The sequence below is a fragment of the Centropristis striata genome, chromosome 2, assembly GCF_030273125.1.
Source record: "Centropristis striata isolate RG_2023a ecotype Rhode Island chromosome 2, C.striata_1.0, whole genome shotgun sequence".
Taxonomy (NCBI): domain Eukaryota; kingdom Metazoa; phylum Chordata; class Actinopteri; order Perciformes; family Serranidae; genus Centropristis; species Centropristis striata.
The window spans coordinates 26,519,961-26,540,739 of record NC_081518.1 but is presented as its reverse complement, the minus strand read 5'-3'; the positions used below and the strand labels follow the sequence as shown (position 1 = coordinate 26,540,739).

Genomic DNA, 20,779 nt, shown 5'->3' with positions numbered 1-20,779 from the left:
TTACTGCCGAGGCTGTCTGATTGTATAAGACTGTATCCTCCTGGATTTTATTACATTTTATCCCACCAACTCTGCAAATAAGAAATGAAGAGATGTGTTTGTTGCATGAGGCATTCAGGGGCAGAAATAAATTAGTCAAACTTGCATATCGTCAGAGGAATATTCAGAGATTCAGCACACACCCACATCAGGTAAACCCACAGTGACAGAGCCTTAAAATTACCCTTAAAATATGAGTATGATGTGGATTTCAAGCAGAATCTAAACATGTGTGCATGATTAAAATAGTTATGACTCCTACACATGATGTCATAGTTCAGTGTTACTGCCAACAGAAATTAGGACCCAGATGCAGATAAACAGGCAGAGCAGGTGAAGTTTTGGAGCAGTTTTCTGAGAGATTATAACAAGGTTAGAGGAAGAACAACAAGCTGGAAGTCAGTGCACTGCTGCACAAGTGTTATTAAAGTGTGCTCTGCTGCACCCATAACAACACCCAGCAGTGATTTTACAGTGTGCTGACTGCCCCCGAGAGTACAGTTCTTCATCAGTGCAGCAAGGTGAGGCGTTAAATGACAGGAGGTCAGTGAAAGCAACAAAAACAGGAAAGTCAACTTTCTTTCAAACTAACAAAAAAAAAGTGTTACTACACCCAGAAATTCTACTAGATCCTGCCCCGCTCAACGAGTGTATTTTAAAACATGCAGAGATGAAGTGTGCGACACTGACTGACCACTGTTAGTGTAGCGTGGGCAGTGACGTAGAACTGGTAGTCAGAACTAACCAGCCATGAGGAGCTTCTGTCAGACTCTCAGTTTCTCCGCTTGAGAGATGTAGAGTGTGCTGAAGCTCTGACAGGAGAAACACATTAATAAGCTTGTTCAGACCTGCTTCAACACGCGTCCTGGTGATCCCATCAAAAGTGGACAGCTTTCGGTACGTCTGTTCACACCTGGCATTAGAATGCGTCTCCACGTGTTGGAGAGTTGAGTGACCACTTCTGATTGAATCTCTCTTCCCCGCTCTGTATGCAAATAAAAACATAGTAAACACATGGCTAATACAGCGGATGTTGCAGTGTAAGATTACAGGAATGTGTGCAGTGAAATCCTACAAAAATGTCAATTTGGGAACATTTTATGACCTAGCAGCCTAGCGTGTTGTGAATAAATTAATCGGTCTAAAGTTGAAAGTACATGATGTGCATGAAGTGCCACTCCTAGTTAGCCTGGGTATACCCAGACTGCCTAATTTCGAACCTCCAGACGGTCTGGAAACTAGAGAGAGATCTTAGCCCTGTTTTAGGGATCCAATCACAGAGCGGGGAGGGACGGTGAGACGATGACGCGTACTACTCGGCACTTGGAAGCTTTCCGGATCCAACATGGCTGCTGCAGACGTGAAACTCTCTATAGCTGTAGATGGTGTTTTAAATAGTTTAGAGCGAAAGTTGAAAGGCGAAAGGTCTCTCGGCGGCTCCGCTGAGATCACCGGCGTTATGGTAGCGGGGCTATTAGCGTCGCTAGCGGCTATTAGCGCCACTAGCGGCTAATAGCTATTAGCGTCACTAGCGGCTAATAGCCCCGCTACCACGGACAGCGGAGCTGCCGAGAGGCCCGCAGCAGCTTGTTTATTGCCCATAAAATCAGTGGATGTGTGTGGCAGAATGACATGAGGGGGAATAAAGCGTGAAAATAAATAATCTTGCAGAAATCGAGAACTGGAGAAGCAAAGCAGCAAACAACACTCTCTCACAGACACACACACACAACAAACATCCATCTCTGTTGCTCTACTACGTCATCTGGTATAACTGATCTGATTGGCTAAGAGCTACCTACAGACGCTTTAATAGACATTCTAAGCGTCCAATAAACGGCTCTCGAGGATCGTAAACCACACCTCCTCTACGGAGAAATAAACAGCAGGTGTCCAGACCTAATCTCCAATGAGATTTGGTCTGGTGTTAGCCAGGCTAACTCCTAGTGCCAATAAGAAGCAATCCGCTGCAGTGTGTCGACAGAAGACCACACAGATAATTACTTGATCTGAGTCCTTCCAGATCTGCATTGGCTTAAAATCATGTGTGGACACAACAACTTAAACTAGATTTCTCACCAGAAGAGCACATCTCCAGAGCTATGGCTCGCTAGACAATATCTTTTTGTTTGCCATTGTCTTTATAAGGCTGCGAGCTCACACATTTGCAGATTTGACAGTGCCATTATCCTGCAATATCAACTCATATCACCTGCACCCACGTATGTGGGACCGCTGTCTAATGGTGGGACTGTTGGTCATTTAACTCTGGATATTTCTCGACTTTAACAAAGAGTCTCTCCCCTCATTCATTCATTAACACGAGCATATGAGAGATAGTGGCAGCGGAAGGTGATGAGAGGTGCTACTGGAACAGAGAAGAAGTGCTATTTCTTGATGTAGTCTACAAGCTGGGAGTGAGAGGAAAAAATGCTTTTATATCCAGGAGCGAGACTGGAAACAGGACAGCGACATCAAGCCAGTGAGCTTCTAACCGGCCCTAATGTGGGAGTTGTACATGGACAATGATATGGCCAGCTGTTTTGACGTGCACCGTTTGCTGGTGATGTGTCTTGTCCTAACGTGTTCTGCATGCTAAGATACTGATGGTATAAGCATTGCCAAACCTCGACCCTTCTTAGACCATCAGTCCCAGCTGGTGCTTCACCAAAGACTACACCACACTAAACCAGGGGACCGGAGCAGACACTTAATAGACACAATATTTTTTTCAGCTAGTGTTCAACCTTGTATACTTTCTGCTCTATATAGTGTTTTCCTACTTTTATACTACTTTCTTCAAGATTAAAGTTTTCAAAACGTTAGAATGTTCAAAATTAGTCAGTGGAAACATCACAACTTTAATGTAAAGTTGAATAGAACAGAAGTAGAGGTAGATGGAACCTGGTTAGAGACTCGAGGGATGGAGGAAGACTTAGTCACAGTGACACTGAACCTCCTGCAGCAGCTGTTGGAGTGTATTTTCTGTGGGCTCTGATCTTTGCTGCCATGACAAGTCTGGTAAAGCCATTTTAAGTCAGAGAAAATCAAATAAGAGCTATAAAATTGCTTGACAAATCTCTTTATGTGATAAAATGAATAAATGTTTTTATAACACATTTACAAATCTATTTGTAGTTTAGTAACTTTGTGCCACATTGTGCTTCATTTGATAAGAGTTGGAGTTGATGGCTTCGATCACCCATTCTGTCTCCTCCTCATGGAGCAAACAGTCACAGAAGATTTATTGTTGGTTGTACTTCAAGGCTTTTGCATTTCAAAATGTTTGTAGAGTGACAAGATTAAGGATGAATTGTAACAGGTTTATGTAAATCTCAATAAAGCCTCGCAACAGACTGCAAAGAGTTCTTAAATGCAGAATTTTGTGTGAGTGTCCTTGGTTTATAAAGCAACTTCAAATTCCATTTGATGTCTGTCAGAAATGTTCAGAGTGAAACTGCATAATACGCAAACTCACCTCATAATCAGTCGATTTAAAACAGTCTTTTATACCTCACCCATCAATGGCGGGAACATAATAGTGTACCTCCTGCGACAATCCAGATCAATGAGACATGAATGCATTTCACCGCTCCATTATTGGCTCTTTGATTTTGGGCTCAGTCATGTGAGACCGTGTTTCTCACATGCTGAAGCATTCCTGCTGCCAACAGAGAAGTGTGTTTCTGTTATTCTCTCTGCTTGTAAAAGAAAATACCCTCTAAAAATGAACAGATGCGGGGAAAATGGGCATTGCTCTAAATTAATTCAAATGAAAAATGGATGGGGGGTTACGTTTGCATTAGTTAAAATGAATTAATTTGTCTTTGCAAATGAGCTGCTGGTGTGAAACTTGATTGGTGTTAATAAGCTCCCACTGATTTAGGAAGGAAGTTATGCGCCCTGACAAAATATGCAATGTTTTCAATTACCAATTTTGTTTCGGTAACATATGTTCAGCCACATTGGTTTAAAGATGTTAGATTTTCATAATTTAATCAGTGATACTAATTAGCAGTTTGTTCTGCTGGTGACATTGACATAATGTGCTTCTAACTGCATTGGAACCGTCCCATTGTCCTTTAGCTCAAAAGAAAACCAGGAGGTAAAGAAGGTGCTGCAGGGAAGTCCAGGGGGCAGGATGCATCTTTAAATTTCCAATCTGAAGGCAAACAGCCTCAGGTTCCTGTTTATACAATGGCTCACTAACAAAAATACACATTTAGCAAAACATGCACGATTTGGGTTTATTAACTCTTATTTTTTTCTGTTTTAAGGTAGAGGACTGAAAGTTTTCAGCACTAATAAAGCTGGAAGTTTGCTACCAGTCATTGCTCTATGTCACATGTAATACAGCACCACAGAGACACATAAAAGCATTAAAAACCCAGCAGCATATAGAGCAAAATGTAAAAAAAAGAACAATATTATAAAGGCAATACATCTCGGCATGAAACTTTAATAAGATCCGATGGAGTTTTTGTACAATACTTAAGATGTTAAAGGTGCAACAAATAACTTAAAGTGCTAAAGCTGTTATATGTAAATGTGCAGGGAAGGTACTATCAGTTTCTTCTTTTTTGCTGCTGCATTTAAGGGCTTTAAATGGTCTCTCACAGAGCAACATTTTAGAATCCTCTATGGGGGTGACCACGACAATCAAGGCTGACATTTGCCTTGCTGAGCAAATGCCTTTCAAAGATTTCAGCCAGCTGAGCCCAGCTGTAGTGAGCTTGCCTTCAAAAATATCTTCAAAAAATCCTTTCAATCTGTTTTTATTCAAAAGTTACAAAATCAGAACACCAGACTGAAACCACAAAGATTAACCTTACCTCCCTTTTGTGGCAATTTTACTGCATTCCGCACCTTTTAAACATCATTTAAGTCAATAAAAGGTACCTAGACATTTTCAGCTTTCCACCACCTTTATTGATCATAGCACTGTATGTGTGAAGGCTGGTGGAGAGGACACATTGGCAATTGTCGTAAATAGTCCTTTCCCCGATTTTAAAAACAAAATATATGTAAGTTTTGCTCATGTTATGGAGCTTAAATCCACACAGTTATCTGCATGTATCTGTTCTTCCTCAGTTACCATAGTTTTCACATGTCATGCATGCTGAGTGTGGTAAGAAGACAGCTTGTGTGTGCGACTAACAACTCATTTGTAACACATGTATGCACACGTTTTTAACTGCCTTGATTTGCAGCACAGCACAATTTATTTTGCACCATGTTGGCTAATGCTCTGTGCTCAGTCCGATGTATTTGGGTTTGGTAAAATTTGGGTAGTATGGTATTTTTACTACTTCCATTAATCAAAGTTGCTCAGTATGAAGGTGATATGAGTGTTTAATTTGCCACCAAGGAATGACACAAATGTGCCAACTGGTCCATCCAGGAAGTTTCAATAATATCATCATGTTTTATACATTATCTGATGACATGGATGATGAAATTTACATAAAACAGGTACTCGAATTAAATATTGTTGATTCACCATTAAAAAAAAATACAATAGTAGCTCATGCTGTTACAATTAAGACTTAACACGCTTCAGTTTTAACATCGGCAGCATCAGATTTGGGTTAAATTCCTAACAACTTGTTTTCTTCTGTTGAAAAGGGTTAGTGGTTTATGATGGCAGACACATGTAGGTTGTCTATCTGAAAATGCTACAAATGTAACTGAAACTGAAACACTGTCTGAGTAAAATAATGAAATTTTTTTTAAAAATGTGCCAAATCTCCCTCACTCGTATAGAACCCACGTAATCATGACACCTGAGTCAGGACATGCAGGGCTGCCTCAAAGGTGTAAGTTAAGTGGTGCAGACTAAAGAGCGACAAAGTCCGTATGGTGGAGGAGGATGGGGTTTGGATGGATGGGTCACATAAACACAGGACTTTCACCCAGGAGACTGTTGGTTTGTGTGTCAGGTGTTACTTAACTTTGGTATTTAACTGACGTTAAGACGTTAGAAGTTACATAGCAAACCGTTATTTTAACCCAAACCATCTTTTACAAAACCTAACTGTACTGCCCTCGCCATACATGCTGTATTCAGCTAAGCAGTCAGATAAACTCCTTCCAAAATATCACGACTCTGAAGACCGTTGACTGTTTCGTTGTCCACAGGTTTAATGACATGAGGAAAGGTGAAACTAAAACATACAAACAAAGTATAATCAGCACTATGCAGCTTTAAACATGTACCGATAAACAACTTAAATGTGCCAGTTCAAACCCTCACATGAATTGAATAACATAGCTTTTTACTGCTTATAGGTTTTTTTTACATATTTATTCCTTTTTAACAACAATTTAAATATTTTAACCCACCAATTACCTATGTATATATCTGTTTGTATTTTAATATATCAACTTAAAATGATCTAGGAGCAATGCAATCTCGTAACATAAACTTCACAAAAAATATAATTTATCCAGGAAAATAACCATGTGCAATCATAGACAATAAAACAAACAATACATACCAACAATGCAATCAAGGGCACACGATGTATGTAGATGCTGCTGGATCAGCTCAAGATAAAATAACTCTTGCTCGCTCTGAACTAGACTGACTCACTCACAGTCACGGAGGTCACATGACTCCTCCCGCAACCAACATGCTGCAATCCCCAATGTGGCCACAGGGAGACACAAAAACTAGTCAAAACAGAACACTAACCAAGTAGTTCAGACGTAGTTACTTAAACAGAAACGTTTCTGGATATTCAGAAACAAAGAAACAAAGAAAGCTGCATTGTGATATCCAATATCTCTGTTTGGGGTTTTAGCTTCAGTGAGCCAGGTTATGCTGATTTTACTTTGTGGTACATCCCTTCAGAAATAACAATCTGTTGGATCCCTCATGTTTCCTTAGTCTTCAAAAATGATAAAGCTAAAAAGAAAAATATAATCAGCCAAAAAATATCCATCATGGGTTAAGTTTGTTTAATTATATAATGCAACTATGGCTAAGGACATGACTTCACAGTCCTCACTGATGACTTTAATATTTCCTAAATCAACACCAAGCAGTTTCCTAAACTTAAAATTAACCTGACATGCATACAACGATGGCAGATCATTAAATACCTGAGTTGATTTGAAACATTCAGCCTTGGTTGGTGTATTCCAAATGGCCTTTGTTGTTGCTTTATGAATGAGAATCTGTTGTTTTTAGCAGGAATTATACACGACTTTTCTTTATACACTGTTATGTACTGATGGTGGGGATTTTTATGCAATACAAAAAAAGATTTTGCTTCAGCCACGATCTGCAGCCACATGGCAGAGACTTTTATGTTGGCAGCCCTGTCTTGTTCTCCAGAGTTGTTCAGTACTGACACCAGAGGAGCGTGTGGGCTGGCTGTAGATATAAATAAAATGTCAGATTTAAACATTAACCAAATGAAACATGTCGACCCTCAGAAATGATACAGGCACGCCTTGGGCCAATACAGTGTGACAGAAGTTATTAACTCTCTGAGTGTTATTAAAATTAAACTTGTAGCTTTTATGGCCTTTCAAAGGCTAAAATATTGAAGTTTAATTTTGTGCCTCATCAGGCAAATCAGTGTAAAGTTCCATTCAGTGGCATTTTTTTATATCAAATCAAATGACTGTGTGAAGTGAAAGAGTTGCTCCTACTGTAGCACTGAGCACACTGAAAACCATCACCCGACCCAGCTCTACACAGATTTTAGCCAAATTTAAATTGTTTGTTAGTGTTTTTGTGTTTATCCTGCATGTAACTGAATGGTTGAGCCCCTGAGGCTCACACCATCCCTCCCATATAAAAGCTTCTATTTGCACGAAAGCAGCTTAGACAAACAAGGTGCTTCTAACTCTACAACAACAACATGCACATGTGACAAATCCCTCTCGTGGCTGTATAAATTGTGACTGTTGTCCATTGGGATTAAAGCAGCAAGTGCTGTGATATTGCTTTGGAGCCAAAGTGTGCAGAGGGAGGATGTCAGGGAGGTTGGATGGATCACAGCAATGTTGGATTATGTCACACATGCTCTTTGCCTCGAGTTTCTAGTTACCGTCAGTCAATGTTTTGTTTCTTTTAAACCAGGGCCAGAATTTTAACCAAGGGCTGGGGAGTTAGGTATTTAGGATACAAAATATAAGTAACTGTATTCTGTTACAGTTTAAATTGCTGGTATTGTAAATACTGGCTTTAAAATAAATGAGTTGAAGGGATTACTTTAGTACCTCTGCAAAAGAGGTTATGTTTCTGGTTGGAAAAACTATTGGCCTGATTTTGTTGGAGGATAGGGTGAAGTATGGGTCATGGAAGAACCTATTTATACAGTCTATAGGAAGAACCCATTATAATGTTGGAGTGGATCCAAGGTATATTTATCATGCGATGCTTCAAAAAACTTGATCTCTAATTATAACAAATTATTTCAATCAGTGCTGATTTGATTTAGAAGTTTTACTTCAATCAGCCGTGCAGAAATACATCCTCCCTCCATGTTTTTCCACCACTTTCACAGATCTGAAAGTATAATATAATAAAAACCAACTACCTTTAAAACTCATCAGCAGGCTTTAACCATGAGAGCAGATTTAAGGACCAGAATTGAGCCTTTTGGGAAAAACTGAATACACTATTCCCACATCAAAGTATCACAAAAGAAATAATACATGAGGCATGGGGATTCAAACTAGCATATCTTGCTGTGGTACCTATGAAACCTCCTTTTTTCCCCTCCTCATCCTTGGCCCAGAGAGCTGCACATTTTATTCATGTATGAATAAGAATTCACATTAAGACCGTAATCACACGAATATAATTATATTAATTTGAATTCCTAACCCATGCTCTATATGGGGCTCATAATTGCTCATAAGATCAGAGCACTGATAGCCCCGACTGTGAATCTAGTCATTAAAATATCCACCTGTATTATACATTATGAGCCCAGGAGTCAAGTACATCTACAGCACATGTATATTTTAAATCATTCAGAGAGACTACCTTTCATCACCGTATCAAAATGATATCAGTGTAGATATTTCTGCTTCACTGCGCCAGTTTTTGTGATGTTTCTGATACAATAAAAGCAGTTAGCTGATAGGTATTTATTGAAAAAAACCCTCTATGTTCTCTCTCTGTGCTTTAATCAGCAGCCAGGATCTCAGGCACTGCTTCACAAACCTGCTGAGAGAGGAGAAGGCAGGCCAGATGGCTGCATCAATTTAAACACTGCAAATCTGTGCGACTAAAGATTTAAACTGATGTTTTTTGGGGTGCTAATCAAGACCAGTTGTGATCACAGTGATAGCAAAAAGCTGCTAGCATGGAGGGATCTTTGAGAAACTTTAAAACGAACCATACAAACAAGACCACAGTTCAGAAACTGAGATGATTAAATGTCTCAGTTGGTCATTCCAACATTATATCGTTCAATACTGCTCAGTAGTCTAGTGTAGAAACCATTCGTCAAATAATTGATTTGTTTATCGACAGGAAATAAAGCAATTTATCACGTGAAAATGGCAAAATCTACTGGTTCCAGCTGTTCAAAGGTCATTATTTCTTGCTTTTCTCTGTATTGGAATACTGTAAATAGAATATCTTTTAATTTTGTGTTTAACTGTTGGTCAGAAAAGTATGCAATTTAAAGATGTCTGAGAAATCATTGGCTCTGGGAAATAATGGTGGGTATTATTTATTTATTTTTACCATTTTCTGACAGTTCACAGACCCTCTAATAATAATAATTTGCTCAGTTTAATTAAAAAAAAAATGTACCCCCTTGCCATCGTTGTCTTTGTTAGGTAAATATGTCAATTTCATGTGAGTGTCATACAGTCAGGACAACAGCAGTCTTAATCGGTCGCGCCTACATTAGTAATATACCTGCAAAACTTCCAACAAGGCACAGGTCTGAGTTGAATTAGTGATATTAATGTAAAAGCACAAGGCCAAATAGGCCAATGTATTCGCACGATGTGGTTCATACGATTTCCTAAGAAAACTTTTGCAGTGTGATTCATATGTTGTTTAAAATGTGACTTGTGATGAAGGCTGTTTTCAACCCGTGACAACAACTCATTGATGGCCTGTTGGGCACGGTGTTGTATTTAACATTACAATCACTTTTTTAAACATGTTGGTAATGCTCTAAAGTGATTGGTTTAGCCAAAAAAAGCACTTTCATAAGGTTAGCCAAGGTAAAGGTTGACCCGTCCACCACCACCTCCATCCACACTGAGCCCAACATCGTAATTTAAATGCACCCTGGTTCAGTCCTGATAATGAGGCTACTGTAATGCATAAAGTTGGCAGTTTGTAGTTCAGGTCTCATGGTTGATAAACAAAAAAAAATTGGGGATTTGTCTTATAACAGGCCGAGTGGCTGCATGCATATTAAATAATCCTGACTCACGTGTTGCTAAGTAGCCTAAAGAAAGAGTTTGCTCTATATATTCAGCTTCAGAACTACACCTTTTTCCTACACTGCAACTGCAATAAACAACCAAAAAAATTGCTCTTCTTCTACTGCCTTAAAACTTGCTAGATTCACTCTGAGGCATCACCTGGTGGCAACTGCCATACAGCACATTCAACATTAATACTGCAGAAAGTACTAAATTATGAACACTGCAGCCTAGAAAAACACATCACAGCAGTACATGTGGAATACAAACTTCCCACATATAGAGAAAGGATGAGATTGTACAGTGACCTGCTAATCGAATTTAATATTGAATTGCTAATTGAATTATAAAAAACAAAAGGCTGTTCCTTTATCAACAAATACAACACCACCGAGCTAACAATGGTCATTAAATACAGTAAGCCTTCAACAACAAAATACTTCCTTCAAACGAGTTAATGTAAACTAATGTAAACTCTGTTCTCAGTGGTGCCCCCACTGCCTCTTGTGCACCAGAGGCACATTATTATTTCTTCATTTGCACACACTTAAAACAGCAATAAAAACCCAGTTAGTGTAGAATAAGGGACATTGTGACAGGAGAGATCAAGAAGCCACAGGCTTATAGTACGGACCTCCCCTCACTTTGGGACAAAGAGAAATGAAAACCATAAAAACAGCAAAAGCAACAACAACAAAGACACTAAGCTACATAATTAGAGAACAAAACAAACAGAGCAAACATAATTCAGAGAAAATAGTACAAAGAATGAAAAACAAAAAGGAAAGACATGAAATAAGCAGAAAGACAAACCGGTAAGTGAACACTATTTGTAATAATAATAGTTCTTAAACATATACATGCCCACACATCAGTGTTGTAGTCAAGGCTAAACTGAGACCAAATCAATACCAAGTCCACAGTGTATCGAGACCAAGACAAGACGAAGACTTTGAGGGGTCGAGACCGAGACAAGATCAAGACTTTGAGGGCCCGAGACCGAGACAAGACCAAGACTTTGAGGGCCCGAGACCGAGACAAGACCAAGACTTTGAGGGCCCGAGACCGAGACAAGACCAAGACCAGTCCCAGCCATCTCTGTTTGCAAAATTAAAAAGTTGCACTGTTTTCTTGATTCTTGACTGCTTTTCTATTTTTGTAGTTGTGTTGGTTGTACTCGAAGCAATACGATTTATGCAAAATCACAGTAATGATATTAACAAGTAAATCCAAAAATGCACAGTTGTGGTCTTGACCGGTATTGAAATAAAATCCTGAGTCTGTTTTGTCCGAGATGGAGACAAGGCCGAGCAAAAATGCAGGCGATTCCGAGACGAAACAGAGACCTTCAAAAAGTGGTCTGAAGACCAAGACCGATCTCGAGTACTACCACATATTTTAACATACATACTCTTTCCATCATTGTCCTGTCACATCTAAATAAAGGGTTATGGAGACACATTTACAATTGCTTTTAATTTGACAAAGAGCACTCACTGTGACCGATGGAAGCAGCCAGCGATATGAACTGCACCCATGTTGTTACATCCTCCCCTCCAATGAGCTTAAGAATGTGACCTCAAAATGTTCACCACAGTCCCCGCGCTCCCTTTTCATCCTTCACCCTTTTCACTGCAGCCAATCTTCATTACAGAACACACTCTGCAGTGTAATAAGGGTCCATTGTGAGCGACAGTGACCCGAAGACCCTTCATTTGCAAGCTGCTGAAATCTCCCAGCTGTGTTAGATATGAAACAGAAACCTGCCACAGTGAATGGAGCCCCATATGAATGCTTTTTATTTTTGTATTGGCCTACTTCTAACTCAAGAGCTCATTAAATAAGATCTTGCGTTAAGGCTGGAAATAGAAAGAAAAGTTGGAAGGGAAAACAATAATTGTGTATTTAGCCATGTAAATCTTATTGCCTTTGGGAGTTCTGGCGAGTGGCGGTTGAGAGTGTGTGAGCGTGTGTACGGTGTTTTTTTTTCTATAGATGCATCTGAAAATCCTTTCATAAATTTGTTACTGTTTTTCTCGCTCACTTTCGTCCTGTTCCTCTGAAGGCAAACACACTGCAGTTCTTAAAGGAAATAATTAAAGAAGAAAATACAGCATCCACACTGGCTCCGGACTCCAAAGAGAGCACATTTCTTCCCAAAGCAGCTGAATTCTTCAAACACCGACTGAGGCGGCTCTCATATATTAAACAGTTGACCTCTTTAGTAGAGGTGATAATTAGTCTAATATCACGATTCAGTGTGTTTAATAGGAAATTCCTACATCCTTTGAAATGTTCAAAGGATTACTGACCGTGTGAACCAAAACAGTTTTTATTATTAAAATGACACAAACTCAGAGTTGTGGTGAGTCAACATGGTCTCTGAGAAAAATTTCAAATTCCAAAACTAATAAGTTTTAAAGAAAATGTAATGCTGACCAACTTCATATAAAAAGGAAACTTCTGTATTTTAAACCTGGCTAATATTTTCTCATGTTCTGTGACTAATGGTTGCAACAATTTTCAAAACTGCTCCAGTTTTGAGTGAAAGCTCTGCAGCCAAAAGGCATGTTACAGGCTGCAATTTAATCTTTCAGCGCAATTGCACTGCATCAATATTACTCCGCTTAAATGGCTTGTTTCTGGTCAAGAAGTGTCTGACATCATTATGGAATAAACCTTACAGATAAATAAAATGGTTGTCTTTACATTTTGCCCAATCTAGTCTTATGATTGTGTTATTGTTATTGTGACTGTTCAAGTCTCGCTCAAGGAAAAGTTTTGTTTTCAAATGTTTGGCCTCATACAGATTGTCAAAATCAGCTAAATATCCAGCCATGACATTAAAAAGTCTTTTACATAACGCTCTCTGTACTCCAACACAACAAACTCTTCCTGGCACTCTTCTCTCTCACCCACATCTCCACTGTTGTCTTCTCAAAAAAAGTCACCTTGCAAGCTATCAGAACGAGTCTTCTCCTTGTGAAGAGACACAATAACAAACAGACTCAGTTAAGCAGAAGGTAAAGAAACCTTACTTTAATGTTGTGAGACACTTATAAATGGATTGCACTTATATAGCGCTTTTTCTGAACTTTACACTACAGACTGTGCTCATTCACCCGTTCACACACACATTCATACATGGTGTTAGGGGCTACCAGGGCACACTGGTGCCACCTGCCACCATTGGGAATTCATTCACACACCGAGGAACGCAGCATCGGGAGCCATTTGGGGTTCAGTATCTTGCCCAAGGATGCTTCGACATGTAGGCTGCCATGGTCAGGGATCGAACCACCGTCTTCCGACCAATAGACAGTCGCTCTACCAACTGAGCCACAGCCGCTCCTTTTGACTTATAACAACAACCTGAGCCTGTCAGAGACAAAAACAAGCTCTCTTAATGGACGTACATTGATACTTCGCAATTGCACCTAAGCATTAAACTGCAGCTTGTTAAAACAGCTGTTGGCAACAATTTTCGAAACTGGTCCAGTTTTACAAATTGTTGTCGTCATTAGTCACTTAGACACAAATCAAAAGAAAATAGGGTCCAGGTTGAAAACAATTAAAATAAAGAGGAAAGTTGCTGATGCAGGCACGTTCATTAAAAATGTATCTTACAATACAGTACATATCCAATATTGAATACCACATTATTATTATTGGTTATATTTAGGCGTTTGGTTATGGTTAGGGAAAGATCATAATCTTAGTTCAATAAAGAAAATGTCTACAGTGAGTTAAATCACAAAACACAAAGTTATTTTGTTGCCTGGACCTACCAGTTGTTAAGTAATATTTTGTTATATTGTAGTTGTAGAATATAAATGTTATTTCTAGGAGACATGGTTTACTGGTGAGCAGTCAAAGATAGATGAGGCCACTGTGATCCCAGCTTGCTTCCAGTTGGGACTCTGTCTTCACATTTCCATTTTTCCTACTCATGTTTGTCACTCTCTCTACAGTCAAAAGAAGTTTAAAACAATGCAGAGAAAGTAGGTGCAGTCGCAGTTGTACCACTAAATGTGGTCATTTTATAAAAGAGTTTTTATTTTATTTCATATTTTTAATTGCCTTCAGACGTGTTTGTTTGGTGTGTTGTAGCTGAATCTTAAAGCACAGCAAACAAACTGCTGGACTGTGTGAGCGCAGATATGTGGAGCTAAGGTCTGATTAAATTACTGTTCTTGTTGTATGAACTGTAAAGAAAGCAATCCTCAAAGAGATCTGTTTGAGTAACCTATAAAAACCTATGTAATATATGCAAGATGATTTGGTTAACATACTAACATGTCAGCACATGAGAGCAGAGATTTTCCCTGATACATCAGAAAGATAAAAGAGAAGTTCCTCATTAAAAAGTGAGTGAGAAAGAAGCGACTCCCTGTTAGAATATTACAGCAGCACAGATGCCGCTTTTTCCCCCATTTGCGGTTATTCATCATATATTTAGTCCAGTTGCAGTCAGGAGTAATAAACCAGAGTAGCCACATAAATGCATAAGAATCAACAGTGAGCTTCATATAATCATGTACAGTTAACATAACAGGAAACAGCTATAGCAGCCTGACAGCCTGTCTGCAAGTTACACTTCTAAAGCTTACTAATAAACATGTTATATCTCATTAATGTCAAAAATCAAATTCCAGTGACTGGCAGCGGGACCAGTTGCCAGGCAACCAGTATAGATTTCAGGAAGTTACAGCCTGTTGAAAAGTTCATTAGTGAGCTTCAGAAGTGCTGATATTTTGCTATTGTTGCAGTGTATGTGCTAAGCTAAGCTAACACCTAGCTAAGCTTAATTTCATCCAGGACATCGAGGTTCTTGTCCAATGTGAAAACAAAAGTAAACAATGTCATTTAAACATCACTGAACTTCCATGCCTCAGGTTTTGTACATGAGGTTTTTACGCAACTATGTCACCTCCTCATAACTACTTCACTTCTGGGATTTAGACACATTTATTTACTTACATTTATTTACGTCTTTTATAAACCCGTTTTAGTCCTTAATCTTTTGCAGCCTAGATTTAACTAAACTGGAGCTTTTTTTTACAACAGCACATTAAATGCTCATTTGTGTCGTTTTGGCAAACACTCATATGGTTCGTTATTGGTGGTATTAAGAAATGCCCTATTCTGTCGTTTAGGTTGCAGATCTTGTTGGTATCAATCTTCTCACTAACTCTCACTAAGCAAATAAGCTTATTTCCCAAGAAATGTAGAAATGTTCTGGTTTTCCGTTATCCTGTAATTGCCGGTTATGGGCATGATGTTCAGTCAAAATTATTTCTTCTAAGCTGCACGTTTCACCGCTTCAAAAAAAGCAAAGTAAAATGATGCAATTTTTAATTCAGCAGCAGCACGCCATGCTGTTATAAGCCAGCCAGGCAGCTGCCACAGTTTCAGGTTTCTTTTAATCGTCATTCTTGATGCACTTAAATTAATACAATTTTAACTAAAAACATACCAGAACAAAACAGTGCATATGTCAATAAATATAAATAGACAAAATGGTCAATAGATAGATAGATCATTAAACATATGTAATAAATTCATGTTTAAAAATATCCATAAAGTGCATTCAGTCTGCAAAGTGCACCATTGTAAGTTATAAATAAATCAGGATTTCTATAAAAAAAAGAAAATCTATAAAGTGAATTCTCAATAAAGTTCACTTTATATTTGTGGCTTGGAGTTTAAGGGTCTGATCGCCTGGGGGGAAATGCTGTTTGGTAGCCTGGTGGTTTATGAAAAACCATAGATGATTTTACAATCCGTGTAGTCTGCACGCGATTCAACCTGGCTGGTCATGGTGGTTTGCTGCTCAGTCTGCTAGAAAAGGCTCAGGCCCCAGTGAGGGGGTCACGGCTTTGGTCAGGTGCATCAGCAGCACCTCATGCCCAGACCTGTGCCTTCCCCTGGGCCTCGGACTGCTAACTGTGCCCGCTCTCCCTGAGGGAAGGGACGGGTCCCTGCTCCTGTCCTGACTGTCCTCAGTGAGTCTTGTCTTATGTCGGCACCCCGCCTGACCTAACATGGACCCTGTCGCGTTTCCGTGCTTTTCTGGGTGATGCATTATCTTCATTTATTAATTTATTTTTTGCATAGTGTTATTATGCATGCAAGTCTATTGAGACATATTTAATTCAAAATATAACTGTGCAAAAGTTGAACCAGCTCATAGCTCATGACAAATAAGGGAGACCACACATGTTTTCAGAAAATAAGTAACAAATGTGTATTTGTTAAATTAAAACAACACAAAGAAACTCAATTATGTGAATCAGCAGATCAGTGGTGAGGTGTGTGCATGCATGTGAGGTGATGAAATGCAGGTGTATAAGATGAAAGGAACTAACAAACAAAAGAAAACCAACTAAACCAAAACTTGGTGGTGGCTGTGGAGGAGAGAGACAAAATCTTGAAGATGTAATTCTTTGTATAGCCTGTCTCTATTAATCTTTAACTCAGTAAACACAGATAATATCTGTCATCTGAAATGGAAGTCTTCCGAAATAGAAACTCGGGAAACGTTCATTTAAACTTTCTGTTTTGTTTTGTTTTCTCTGCTGCTCTTGTTGATCTGATTCCATGTTGCTGCTGTTCTGAGTTTGTTTTTTGTTTTTCCCTCTTCAATGTTTGCACGCCCTCACCGTCATGGAGTTTAGAAAACAAACCGAAAGCCACAGAAATCCTGCAGATATTTTTATGCACCACCATGTTTGACTGTGTTTCTGTTTCGGATGAGTTTGATTGTGTTCATGGCCCGCTGACAGCTTCACGCCTCTTTGTGTTCCCTCTGCAGTTGGGAGGATGTGGCATACTGGGGGTGGGAGTCTGGCTCTCAGTGACCCAGGGAAACTTCGCCACCCTATCATCATCCCTTCCCTCCCTGTCAGCAGCCAACCTGCTCATCGCAGTCGGGACCATCATCATGGTGATCGGCTGTTTGGGCTGTGTGGGAGCTGTCAAAGAGAGCCGTCCTCTGCTGCTGACGGTAAATCATTTTCCAGGATGTTTTCTTGACACTGACTTTAAACACACGGCTGTGTTGATGTGATAATGCCACATTCTCAAATTTTATTTATTTTTGTTGTTTGCATGACAGATCACACATCACTAACTTTTCATTAAGTAATAACCTTTGACGTGTTGTACGGCATGAATTTCTGTTTCTTTCCATCACTGATTGATATGTCACACTGGTAATTCAACCTGTGTTTACTGCTGGGAACAGCTGCTGTCTGGGTGAGCTTCACTGTGGAAAATATCTAGCACACAATATCTTGTGTTTGTTTTGCATAAACGGAAGCAGAACCTATAAATTAATATCCGTCTCAATAATCACCAAAGCTCTACTAGGGATGGAAATAATGAATCGCTGATCGATTAATGGTCGTTAAGAATTTGGCCAATCACATGGAATTTTTAATCGGTCTGTGTATATTTTTATTTTTATTTTATCTCTGACGGTGTATAAGTACTCACTGAACTAAAACACGGCCGAGCGTTCAGTTCTGCGGCCGCACGTCAGTAAGCCAATGAGCTGAGAATTAAGTTGAATAAAGCTACAGTTTGCAAACAGAAAAATGCAATAACAATTATAAAACACACAGAAATAAAAGAGTATTAATTTGAGCAAAACTAACTTCCTGTATCAAACCTTGCTAGCATGAATTACTAAGTTTTCATTCAAATTCAAATTCAAACAACTTTATTAATCCCACAAGGGGCAATTCATTTTGAGCAGCAGGTTGTCGTGGTTCATACATAGTTTTTTACATTACATTACATTACATGTCATTTAGCAGACGCTTTTGTCCAAAGCGACTTACAATAAGTGCATTCAACCTGAAGGTTTAATTTTATCCGAAACTTATTTAAACACAAAACACATTTAAATAAGCAAGATTACTGTGAAAACTAACCTCATGCCTCTTCGGGGGCTAAAACATAAAACATTGAACTCCTTGACAATATCTTAACAGTTTAATCTCACTTGAGTTAGTTTTACAATTGACAGGATCAAGTCTATTTTCGTCCTTTCAAAATAAAAGCGTCCATTATCAAGATAGGCTTTTGCATTGTACTGTATATATATCTTTTATTTTGTGCATTGTATGCATGCAGCGATTAATCGATTAATTGATTGTTAACGTTATAGATGATCAAGTTGGCAGGTTTCTTCCAAACGCCCATCCCTAAGCTCTATAGACAAAAGAAAGATTGTACAGTACTGACAGAAACTTCACTGTAAGGAAGAAGCTCCTCGAGAATAAACAGCATGGTGGAGCAGTTTCTACAGTGTATCAGTGTTGCCAACTTCAGAACTTTCTGGCTAGATTGTACAAGTTTACAGAGCCTTTTAGCAACTTTATTTTTAAAAGTGACAAATTTGTTGATCAATTAATTTCGGTGTATTAATAATCACAGTAATCATAGTCTATGGCTCTTCTGCCAGCAACTTGGGATCTCTCCCACTCCTCGTATGCCTTACAGGCTGACAGTCACACAATGGCTTATGCAAATTATTTATTATGATGTCATCGATATGCAAATGAGTGCAAAACATATTCTGATGACTTTTTGTGACTTTTGGAGCTAGCTACTTTCATTGGAAAAGAGTTGGTGACATTGCACTTCGATACTATGTTGAAGATGAATATGTAAATGTTTTTATATCTAACTGATGACAACTCTGTATTTTAGCAGCTACTGCTAACATTAGCATCACAGATTGACAGGACAATTTGCTTCACAGCCAAAAATCCTGAAGGTTCAGAATATTTGAAGTTCCCCTCCACTCAAAAACGAGTTTTAGTTTATGTCCCTGAAAATCTCTGACCTTGACTACACTGACTATTATCCGTGCAAAGTTTGCCACTAGAGAGGTGCTTGGTCTAACATGCAAAAACCATTTCAAAAAACCTGAAACCTCCAGCGTAGAGCAGACTTTTCAGTACTGAAAGCAAAAACTCACTCACATCGTAGCAGATATTATTGTGTGTTTCACATCCACTAACACTGTTTCAGCCGCTGCCAGTTACAAGCTAAAAAAAATAACAACATAAAGATGCTAACTACCCTTATTATTCTGATTCGTCTACTATTAGCCAGTTTTGGTGAACAATAGACGCTTCTTCTGAGTCTGGAGGATCAAACATGTATTACTGAAACTTGCAGATGTTTCCTGAAACAGAGAAAATAGACCTCATGCAGTAACTACCGCTGCAGTCTGCAGATTGCTCAAATTGTTCTGTCACCGGACAACCTAGGGCAAGCCAGAGCCAGATTTTCTCAATGAGGGAGAGAGAGTAGATGTTTACTTTTCATGTTGTGTTACACTGTTTAGCTAAATTTGAATCACAGCTAAATTAATTTAAATGTTTTGAAACTAGTCTGGGGGGAGACTTTAAACAATGATCTGATATGTTTATAAGTTTTACTGGGACATTCAGACTTTTGACCACTACCACCAGCTGGCAGTTCACAGTCTGCAGCTACTGAACAGCCAAAGACATCTCTGCCAAATGAGGTGATGTGCCGCCAAGTCATTTATCTAGAGGAAGACCCATCATGGAAAAAAGATACTCTGTCCTTTCGAACATCAAAATGATGAGAGAGAGCACCTTTGACCGAGCTTCAAAAGGCACAGACAGAAGCATGTTTTCTCAGCCAAAACTTCCCTTTGTGGTTAACGTACAAACCCTTAGAGTTAACTTTAATTAGCTGCAGCAGTTTGCTGTTGAGGCTGACGGTCATGACTAAACATTCTTCTTCAGCTTGTTACGATATTGATATAAATGTAAAGAACAGCACAAGTTACAGATAATCAAAAAACAGCTCAAGAGGTAAGTTGACTGCAACAAGTGATAAACTGTTGAAATCCCACCGTTATTTAATGTCCTGTTCGTGTTGGCTTTGGTGTGTGTGCAGACAGCTCACATAACACGTCAATAATGTCTGCCTACACAGCTCACTGCAGGCAGACAATGAACAGTACATTTAAGCAATATGACCTTTAAAACAGAATAACTTGTTCACACAACTACAGTGGCGATCTGCAGACAGACAATAAATGGGCGTCGAAGATTTCTCACCATTTCCCACTGCACTTGTTGCCACAATAGTGCTTTAGTAAAACAGTTTTTCTATAGAAAAACCTCCAGATCGTCTTCATTTCTGTCAACTCCAGCCAAGCTGATGTACAAAAGCCTGGGCAGAATGACTGACTTATATATTCTGTGACATAATATACTATATTTATTATTTATTACTGGGGATTTTCACCGGCCGTGGTATGGCTCTGACACGGTTTTGC

General features: G+C 39.0%; 1 protein-coding gene across 3 annotated transcripts in view; it reads left to right on the top strand.

The window, feature by feature from the left end:
• tspan4a (tetraspanin 4a) overlaps positions 1-20,779 on the top strand; it is a 168,347-nt gene that overhangs the window by 85,805 nt on the left and 61,763 nt on the right. For all 3 annotated transcript variants that reach the window (XM_059349950.1, XM_059349933.1, XM_059349941.1), the window contains one exon: positions 17,264-17,455. In XM_059349950.1, coding sequence (XP_059205933.1) covers positions 17,264-17,455 — 192 coding nt within the window. The remainder of the gene's footprint in view (positions 1-17,263; positions 17,456-20,779) is intronic.